The 10753-nt window shown below is 40.8% G+C and overlaps 1 protein-coding gene across 1 annotated transcript in view; it reads left to right on the plus strand.

Moving 5' to 3' along the window:
* Positions 1–6082, plus strand: part of LOC124716750 (connectin-like) — a 417126-nt gene extending 411044 nt beyond the window's left edge. Inside the window, exon 10 of the mRNA XM_047243292.1 lies at positions 1682–6082. Coding sequence (XP_047099248.1) covers positions 1682–2105 — 424 coding nt within the window. The 3' untranslated portion in view covers positions 2106–6082. The remainder of the gene's footprint in view (positions 1–1681) is intronic.
* Positions 6083–10753: the final 4671 nt, after the last annotated feature.

The raw sequence follows: 10753 nt of genomic DNA on the forward strand, positions 1-10753 counted from the left end.
ACCGATGTCGTCACTCGCACAACCACCAACACCCACCGTGGCGGCGGTACAGATAGTGTCAGGGCGGAGTTGAGGAAGTGGTAATAGCCAGGGAATACAGAAGTCCAACCCGAGCACGGCAGCAGCCATCGTGAACTACTCAACCATAGCAACGAGTGTGTTTCCCCGTTTCGTGAGAAGTTACGAAGTGACCCAGTCAGAAACCCGACAATTACACACGGTACACTCATGTTCAGAAAAAAACAGAACTTGAACGACTACGGGACATGTACATTAAAATGATCTGCAGTAATGGTTAGCATATCAGTCATTTCTGTTCAGCATGTTCCTGTTGTCTAGTAGGCACAGGGTCCGTCTTGTGCCTTAATAACTTGTTCTGTGCATGGTGACATCGTTGCGTATAAGGCGTGAATGGCGTCCTGTGGCATAGCCACGCATAGTGCATTCACTTGGTTCCTAAATAGTAACTTCAAATGGTTCAAATGGCTCTGAGCACCATGGGACTTAACATCTGAGGTCATCAGTCCCCTAGAACTTAGAACTACTTAAACCTAACTAACCTAAGGACATCACACACATCCATGCCCGTAGCGGTCGCGCGGTCCCGGACTGTAGCGCCTAGAACCGCTCGACCACCACTGCCGGCATAGTAACTTCATCTGTGGTATGTACGTATGTATGTATGTATCTATTAAACTGGGGACCTACAAACAACGGAGAAGCTTCGTCCCGCTGTAGCTGTAAGTGGTTCACAACACTACAACAGGGCACAGCAGTCCACCCACCCCCACCGTCACCTCACCACGAGCCCAGGATTATTGTGAGGTTCGGCCCCCCGCCTTCCCCCCGGGAAAGTCTCACACCTGACTAGTGTAACCCCAAATGTTTTCGTGGTAGAGTAATAGAATAATGATGGTGTACACGTACACTGAAATGGTGTTTGCGCAGCAATCGCCGACACAGTGTAACTGAGGCAGAATAAGGCGAACCAGCCCACAGTCGCTGAGGTAGATGGGAAACCGCCTTAAAAACCATCATCAGGCTGGCCGGCTCACCGTACCTCGACACTAATCCGCCGGGCGGTTTCATGCCGGGGACCGGCACGCCTTCCCGCTCGGGAGACAGCGAGTTAGACCGCGCGGCTAGCCGGGCGGGCTCATCTGTGGTGAATCTGTCGTTTCACCATATCCCACACATTTTCGATCGCTTGATGCAATAATTTACCAACAGCCGTATGTATTGTAGAAATTTATTTTATGAACATCTTATGTGCTACCAGTTTCGGCATTACACTGATGCCATCTTCAGGACGCACACGTCATAATCGTAAAATCGCTATACACGGAAGGAGCCATATAACTGGATCCGTGAATCAAATCGTTATGCAACAGCTCTTGCTGGCCAGGCGACACACTCTATCGTGGAACCCATATCGAAACCACAGACGTTAGCGAGATCTCGCTGCAGTCCGAAACGCCTAATGGGAGGCGCTCCTAAACACCACACATACCCTCTCAGGATCAACCGCGATCTGAGGACTATACCACAATTTCTATTTTGAGTTCTTCTCATCTTTTGTGTAGCCATTTTGCCTTGACTTTCCTGTCCTTCCTGCTCATCTCACTCGTAAGCGATTTGTGTAGCCGTATAGAAGATAAATGAACAATCCTTTTATGTGCAGGTTCGGCAGCGTTCAAGGACAGCAGCAGCACCTGCGCCACGGCGCCGAACACCGGCGACACCCGCAGCCCCTGCCGGCCCAGGAGCTCCCGCTGGACTACGTGGCGGAGGACGTAGCGGCCGACATGGAGGACGGCGTGGCCAACAACCACAGCGCCCCGGTGCTCCGCCACCTGCTGCAGATACCCGTGGAACGCCTGCCCTGTCCGGAGGCCGTGTCCAGGCACCACAGCGGGGACCACGTCGCGGGGGCCGAGCTGTCGGCTGACATGTCGCAGCGGCAGCGCCTGCCCGGGGGCGAGCTGGCGCCGGGGGCGGAGGACGCCGCAGACGGGCCCTCTGCCGGGGGGCGGCCGACCGCGGGGGCGGCAGCGGCCCTCCTCTTCCCCGCCCTGGTGCTCGCCGCTTCGCTGCCCGTCGCGTGATCTGCAGCAGCCCCTCACCCGCTGCACTGAGTCCGCCGCGCTCCGCACGGGATCCTCCAGTGACACGGACTGGCGGCAAACGGACAGTCCCACGACAGGACAGTCAGAGGTTTCCCCGGGGGCACGTCTTGTATTTATACTTGCACTCGGCAGGTGCTACGATGAATCGATACAAAAATCTCTCTATACTGTATTTCTTAGACGCAGCCTTCTCCGAGATCGCCGTTTGCTCGGAAGCGACTGAAGCATTTCTTCAATTGAACGCTCCTCACCTCTTCTCTGTATAGACGTTTTAAAACCCATAAATGTGGCCGATAACTGTGCCACAAATAGAATAATATAACACATACAATTTGATCGACTCCATCATTACAAACGGAACCTGTATACAACAATTATATTAAAATACAGTATTGCTGACAAGATACAGGTATCACTGAAGTATTCAGTACGTGTCGTTATGGAAATTACGTTACACACGATGATGTTTAGTCTACGATGGACATGATGCAGACATTTATCAATAATTTCTGATGAGCAAGTGAAATATTTCTGAAGCTGTCCTCTTGTTTTTCTTGTTAAAATATGTTTTTCTTTGCTTTGCCTAGGTATAGTTAACAGAAATGGAAAAACTGAGGAACATATTAGACTTAATCTGGTCAAGTACACACAAGCACAGCGCTTGTTTTCAAGATCGCATAATGAAATACAATACTGCCACCAATACTATTTACAGTCCAGAAGCTTCAATGAAGCATTCAATATTTGTCCAGCAAGGGTATTAAATCCTGCATCACGATGATTCGTCTACAGTCGACTGCGTGGTGTTACAAACACACAGTAAGTATTTAGAAGGAAGTGCATATTTTATTAAGTTCCTTACATTTGGTTGACAGCAGTGTCAAGGGCAGAACTCTATATAACAGCAACACTTGATTAACCACACCTGTACAGCACAATACAATGAAATACAATACTGCTATCAATACTGTTGGCAGGAGACAATTATCTCTGATGCATCAAATTCTGGTCCAATAATATAATTAAATTACACGCCGAGATTTATTCTCTGCAGTCGATATCATGGAGAAATTTGTCGATAAACAATACATTTTCGAAAGCATGTGTAATATTTCTTAAATTCCCCTTTCCTCTAAAAAAAAAAAGGTATTTCATTTCACTGTAGTTAGCAACGGTCAGCAGTAATGGAAAGAACTAAATAGTATACTAGACAAAATTTGATCAACATGTATGAACATTGCATGGAACGCCATACTTTCGATATACCCATTACAATGATAAAATTCCAACAGATCTTAAGATCCAATATTTATTCAATACAGTCACTTAGTTACACCCTGAAATGTTTTGTCTTCAGCCTACAGGACCCAAGTGTTTGTAGACAAACACTAAACATTACACTGTAAATCAGCATAAATGCAGAGCATGAGCTTGATGTTTGATATTATTTGTAATTTAACCATAATCTCTACCAGTCTGAAATATTAAATGATTAAAAACCTTTTTTAGCGAGCATTTTCCAATCGAAATAATTTCAGGTGTTAATGTAATAACGATTCGAAAGTTAAAAGAAACATTATCAATTTTAAATTTTAGTGTGAATACATCTTTACAAGTGTTTATCACTGACTTGCATACCGTACCAGACAATTTAGATGCATGCCTGTAACCAAATATTATCATATGGCAACAATGAAGCCGCTGGTAGCAGTCGTGTGGTGAAAAGAGATGATACTGTACAATAAATTCAAATAACTGAAACTGATATAAGCGTTCAGACTGTTGACCTGAACATGAGGAAATCAAATCAATTAAACTGCAGTGATCATACCACTGTATTTATGTATACTGAATATAAAATATTTATCACATAGTATTCCTGTGGTTTCTAGATAACTGTCTTTTTATGTTATCTTGGATCACAAAGTTCTCAATCTCTTTTTTTATTACTTATGAGAGAGATCACAGCAAAATGGTCTTCATCTAAATAAAACTATTGTCTGTACCTTTCGTTTGGCTGAGTAACCATTACACACTACAATTTCTCTCCACTTCTTTGTATTAACAGGATTCATAGCTACACCACTATCTCTTGGCAAGTATGCTATCCATCCATAAAGCTGGAGGCTTGCTTTCAGTTGAATCCTTGATTTCTTCCAAGAAGAAGGACTACAGAACAAACGAATTTACCGAAAATTCTATTCATCGAATCAAACACATGGAGAAGAGACATGCGAGTTTAATGTAGTGTTGGAAATAAGTTCATTTCAGACCCTAGAAGTTACTGTCCCTCTCCTACAGGATGACATGTTAAAACTAGTTTTGTGTCTACCATTCCTGTTCTCCACTAAACACTGAAATTTTACTGTAGTGAAATCCTGTGGACAGAACAACAGGGACTGATGACCTTCGCCGTTTAGTCCCCCTTAAACATCCCAACAACCACCACCACCACCAGAACAACAAGTTTATTACTTTTTCTCCAACATCAGCACATTCATGATACTAGTAACAAATTACAAATACAGTAGAATATGTTAATGAAATTTAAGATTTTAGAAATTCTATCCATGAAGAGAATCTACTTCACTAATTTGTATCATACCACGTCCACTGTTCCTAAAGACTTTTCTTGTTTCAAAATATCAATGCGAGTTCTTCAATCATTTAGATAATAACAGAAGACCAAACTACATTCACGCTCTCTAAAAAGATCAGCTGCAAAGAACTCTACATTGGCGTAATAGTTTTCAAATTCACAGAGTAAAAGTTTATGTTGACTTTAAAGTGTGAAAAAATGGGAATTGCCCTCGCTTAAAATACGTCATTTTTCTTCTGTGCCATATTTTTCAAACTGCTTTGATTAGACGCTGTAGAAAAGCACCGCTGTTTCAAAACGCATCCAGCCCTGCATAATCCATTAGAAGATTAAAATAATATGGAATTAATTGGTGACTACAGTAAGTTCTTGTAGAATAATATATCACCTGACGAAACTTGATTAACATCAAATTAAACAGGAAATGACTACATATTTTTTTACCAATCAGATACCTACACTAGAAAATTTCGTGGAAGTAACTTGGAATATGAGAATGTTTAAATATAATACTCATATTATGCTTGTAAATCTATGATGTTATTTGATAAACTAAGGGCTTTGGCTCAGTTTCATTAAATAATTTCATATAATTTCTTCTTTTCATCCAGGTACATTGATGAATCATCTTACTGAGTTACATAATTTATATTTATTATTGTCTATTTAAACCAGCAGATTCAGAGCCTTGAGAGCTTTCCTGTTAATTATGAGATTTCCTGAAAAAGATGCTAAAGATTGACATAGTTACATATACTTTAATTTGCTTTGTTTCATTAAATTTAAATAATTTATAGCTCCCGTATTAATTTAAATTTAGAACAGAGGTTCCTTTTTAAACGCTTCAACTGTCCATTGCATAAAGGGCCTCAGAAGGACTTTGGAACTTAAACACTTACTCAAACATAGTAAAGGTTAAAAGAAAGCAGTGAAATTACCTCTGTAGTCTGGACTGCATTCATGGAGCTTTTACAAACATTGATGACACTACATACAACACCAAAACAATAAATACTGATGCTTTGAATATAACTCAGTACAGCAAACAAAAATGTTTGGACCATACAGCGTAACTAAGATTGGAGACACAATTTTTACTTGTGACTATCATAATATGTTATGTTACTGGACTTTCTGAAATTCTTCCATATCTTTTGCTTTTGTAGTTCAGCAAGAAATAAACTTTGTAGCTTGGTCATTGTTGTAACTATTGAGAATGAGGCAGTTGTGGTACCCGATGTACAGTATTCCAAGGATTACCAAATTTTGGTTTTTTCCTCCATTATCTACACACATGAGTCACATATCTTACTAAAGGTAAAAAGAAGCATTCAAGCATTCAAGAGAGAATCCAGAAGGAAGAAAGAGAACGTGGGAAAGGAGATGGTGTTAATTTTGTGACACTACTTTTGCGGACCATCTTCTTTTGGTTAGTTACCAAGTTATGATGCCAAAGTCATTGTGAAACAAAATGTAAATAGTTGCTGAAGCGTTGGAGCATAGCATGGCTCTGCAATACTTGTAAAAATGAGGGGGGCAAGATAATGTTTCTGACTGTTATCTCTTTAAGAAATATTAGGTGTATATTATTCATAAGCTTGAAGACTTATTTTAAAATTAATGTTATGTAATATAGAGCTCGGATATTATTTTGAAATTTATCTGAGTGCGTGGTGTGCTTTGAAATTAAAGAGTGTTAAAAGACTGTAACAATCACACAATCTTTAAGAATTCTCTAAGTGTAAGTTATCAATGTAATTAATAATAGATCTTATTGTAAAACAAGATAGTGACATCGCAGTTAACTTCAAATGTTTTGAAAGCCCCTGATTTAATTGTTGTTCATAAATTAAAGTATCATATCTCCTTTCAGATCGAATGTATTTCATCCATGACCACATGAGATGAATCATGTCAAAGAAGTTAAAAAGAAAAACATGTTTATTTTTCATCTGTAATGTGCTTTTGTTTATTAGCATGGATGAATAGTTTTCATGGGAATTCATTTATAGTTGCTTTTGAAGTTAAGTTCGATGTACATTCACAACACTACTATTTTCAGACAGCTTTATCTAACAAAAGCAACACAATCACAGTCTGTTTTTTAACACATTCGGCTTTGTAACGGTTTTTCACTGTACCAGAATTACTGCTTCTCTCTTATATTGCAGATGTCAAAAGTGTTATGTAAAAAGATGTTAATAAATTCTTTGTAAGTCGATTTTTATTTAATAAAATTTTCAATGTCCAGAATGCTCTGTTATAGACTTTAATCTTCCTCACTATAATCGCACAGTCTTTCTATGATAATCGCTCATACAAGAGCAGGGGAATGATGTATTTGTCATTGTTCTTTCCGACAGTGCAATGTGGTAATATGAAGACATATGTATAATGGTTATTACCACCACCCTGCAATGAATTTACAGAGAAAAAGTTGTTTTCTTCAAAGATCGAAATAAAAGAAAAGGACAATTGAATTCAAATATTTTAAGTTTGGCTAAACTGTGCTACTTGAGTATACAAACATGTTTATAGAGAAAATACGTCATACTGACATGCCACATGGAAAGCATGTGCGAATTTGCACATTCTTCCCTGATGAGTCTTAGTTGGAAATTACTCCGAATTATCTGAGATTGCTTGTTTGCTGTGTATGACATCTTCAAGAACAGTAAGGCAACAGTTTTATCATCAAATTTTTTTTCATAAAAACTAAGGTGCATTCTACAAAACACTACTGATGTGCTCACACATTACAAACAGTGGTCACATAGCCCCAGAGGGTAGCCCCAGTGTCAGGTATATCCAAGGGCATCTAGATGGGAACTGAAATATTTTCGGCTCCAGTGTTTAGATGAGAGGCAGATGAGGCATTATTCAAAGGAGCAGCAAGAATTGAACAGTTTACAAATGGAGCAATTTTGAACAATGAAACCGCTGTGATAGGTACAGGGAACGTTAGTTGCGGATGGAGGAATTCACTTATAAGTGTACAATGTAACGTGTCACAGGAAAATTTCCTGTTTTACATAAAATTTAAAAAAAATATTGCAAACAGTCGAGAAATGAAAGTTAAAAGTTAAAATAAGCAACATACATATTCATTTAATTACAGGATGTATATCTAGCCACATTGGTTACACTAATTTTTTGTGAAATTGACCATTGTTTCGACTGCACTAGGGCAAATAACATACAGTTTCTGGATCTCAGACAATAAAAAATTTCATATTCGTTTAATTGTGTGCTGAAAGACTATTCTTCCTTTCACCATTTAATAAACAGACTGTTGTACATTAAATTGTTGGAGATGCCATTAACACTTACTTAACTAATAAAGCTTCGCTGGGAGAACACACTTAAGTAACCATAAATGTTTTTCCTTAAGGACACTAGAAGAGTGGAACATAGCAAAATTTTTGCTGCATTCCGTTTTACCGAAAAGAAGACTTAGTGCCCAATAATTAAAATAATCTCTGAGACGGCGCCTACGTCCTGCACACCCTGTGTGCATGTCAGCGCCAGTGTCCTGCTGCTGCTAGACCAGGGATGCAGCCGGCGCGAGGAGGTAGCGCCGTGGATTTAGCGCTAGCGTAGGTCTCGTTGCTGCACTCCCACTGACCAGGTAGGCAGCCGGAGCGAGGAGGTGGCGCGATGGGCATTTGCTGTTACCGCAGGTCCCGGCAATGCTGCGCTCGAGGCTATGGCACCAGCCGCAGCGAGGAGGTGGCGCGGTGGCCTGCGCTAGCGGCAATTTCCCATAGCGCCACCTCCTTGCAACGGCTGCCGCCCTGGCCGTGGTAGCTGTAGGAATAGGCTACAGAGTCGGCGCAACGCGCCGCCTCAACAACCAAACGACGCGATACCACTGAAAAGGGTTAAAAAAAAGTATCTCAATGAATTATCAAAGACTGCGTTGAAACTTTAATATTACTAGCGTATCTGACATACACTTACAAGGACAGTAAATCTCGTTACAGCTTACAGCACAAAAACAAAAGAAAGAAAGAAAGAAACCCCGTTCGATCACATAACGTAGAATTGTTCATTTGTGTGGCCATAGTGTCTGTAGTAGCTTTGTAATTCATGAGAGTATTTTTTCATCTGTCGTTGCAACTACAAAAATGCGTGATTTTTTCACCAAAGGCGTTTCTCTTTAGTGAGGTAAAGCATCATCAGTGGTCTGTAATTTATTTATTTTGATTTGCTTTTTAGATCGAAAAACAGTTCGTTAAGAATAGGTTGGTTTGTACTTAACGGTGGTTTTACGGCTGGTTTCTCGCTTACATCGGGAAATGCCGTGTGCTACCACATCGTTGTTTTCCTGTGTTGTTGTTGTTGTTGTTGTGGTCTTCAGTCCAGTTGATGCAGCTCTCCGTGCTACTCTATCCTGTGCAAGCTTCTTCATCTCCCAGTACTTTCTGCAACCCACATCCTTCTGAATCTGTTTAGTGTATTCATCTCTTGGTCTCCCTCTACGATTTTTACCCTCCACGCTGCCCTCCAATACTAAATTGGTGATCCCTTGATGCCTCAAAATACGCCCTACCAACCGATCCCTTCTTCTAGTCAAGTGTTGCCACAAGTTTCTCTTCTCTCCAATTCTATTCAATAGCTCCTCATTACTTATGTGGTCTACTCATTTAATCTTCAGCATTCTTATACTTTTTAGACGCTCTGCAGCACTATGCATTTCTCACAACACACTGCAGACTGCATATCCTAACATTATGCCGATTCACTTTACCACAGATACGGAAGGTGGCTTCCTCACTGAATACAACTTTATCCAGAAAACCATTTGAATAGTCAGTATTTTGTTAAGCATTTTTACATAAAACTCAGCTCCATTCATTTTCTTTGTTACTTTCTCAAAAAGCTTGTAACAGTTCCAATTTGTAGGTTGGTTGGTTTAAAGGGGGGCTGGGAGGGGGGGGGGGAGGAAAGGGGAAGGGACCAAACTGCTTGGTCATCAGTCCCTTGTTCCTATTAAAACAATTCCATAAGGGAAAGAATAAAACAAACGAGACATACAACACAAAATCGAAGAGAAGATAAAGCACAAGAACGACAGAAGGGCAACAGACACTACAATGGACAAATAGGACAAGAAAATCACAGAGAGACGCAAGAAACTGGTAGAAGGCATTAAACAAGAAAGTAAATGACTGTGGCTGCCTGATCACGAGAATAATGAGGATAAGCCAGCTACTCTGCAGCACATTAAAACCTCCAGCCTAAAACCACTACGCTAGAGAACACAGAGGGACAGAGGGCATGCCCTGAAACTTCGATAGGATGATGAAACCCACCCTCACTTACAAATGGTAAAACTAAATCAGCCGATGAGGCATTGTCAGCTAAAAGTAACGGTAACGAGTCCGGTAACCGATGATTTTGTCGCAGGGCAGTCGAAGTAGGACATCACAACAAAATACGAGCCACTGTCAACCGGACGCCGCACCGACACTGATGTTGGTCTTCATGGTGCAGGAGAGAACCACACAGTTCACTCCCAAAATCGTACAAATTAAGATCAAAAAACATGACTGGGTTAGCAATTCAATTAAAACGTAGAGCGAAGGACTATGGATGGAGCTTGAAATAAGATGGTTATACTCCAAATACGATGTCCTTAATAAGTTTCTCTACCTTAACCACCTAAGACTCAGAAACATACTAAACGAGTACCAATTAGACAATTTAGCTGTTGCAGGACGATTTGATTCACGGATCCAGTTATATGTCTCCTTCTGTGAATAGCGATTTTACGACTATGAGGAGTGGGTCCTGAAGATGGCATCAATGTAATGCCGAAACTGGTAGCACATAGAGGTTCATGTTGTTGTTGTTGTGGTCTTCAGTCCTGAGACTGGTTTTGATGCAGCTCTCCATGCTACTCTGTACTGTGCAAGCTTCTTCATCTCCCAGTACTTACTGCAACCTACATCCTTCTGAAGCTGCTTGGTGTATTCATCTCTTGGTCTCCCTCTACGATTTTTACCCTCCACGCTGCCCTCCAATG

Source organism: Schistocerca piceifrons, chromosome 9 (genome assembly GCF_021461385.2).
Source record: "Schistocerca piceifrons isolate TAMUIC-IGC-003096 chromosome 9, iqSchPice1.1, whole genome shotgun sequence".
Taxonomy (NCBI): Eukaryota; Metazoa; Arthropoda; class Insecta; order Orthoptera; family Acrididae; genus Schistocerca; species Schistocerca piceifrons.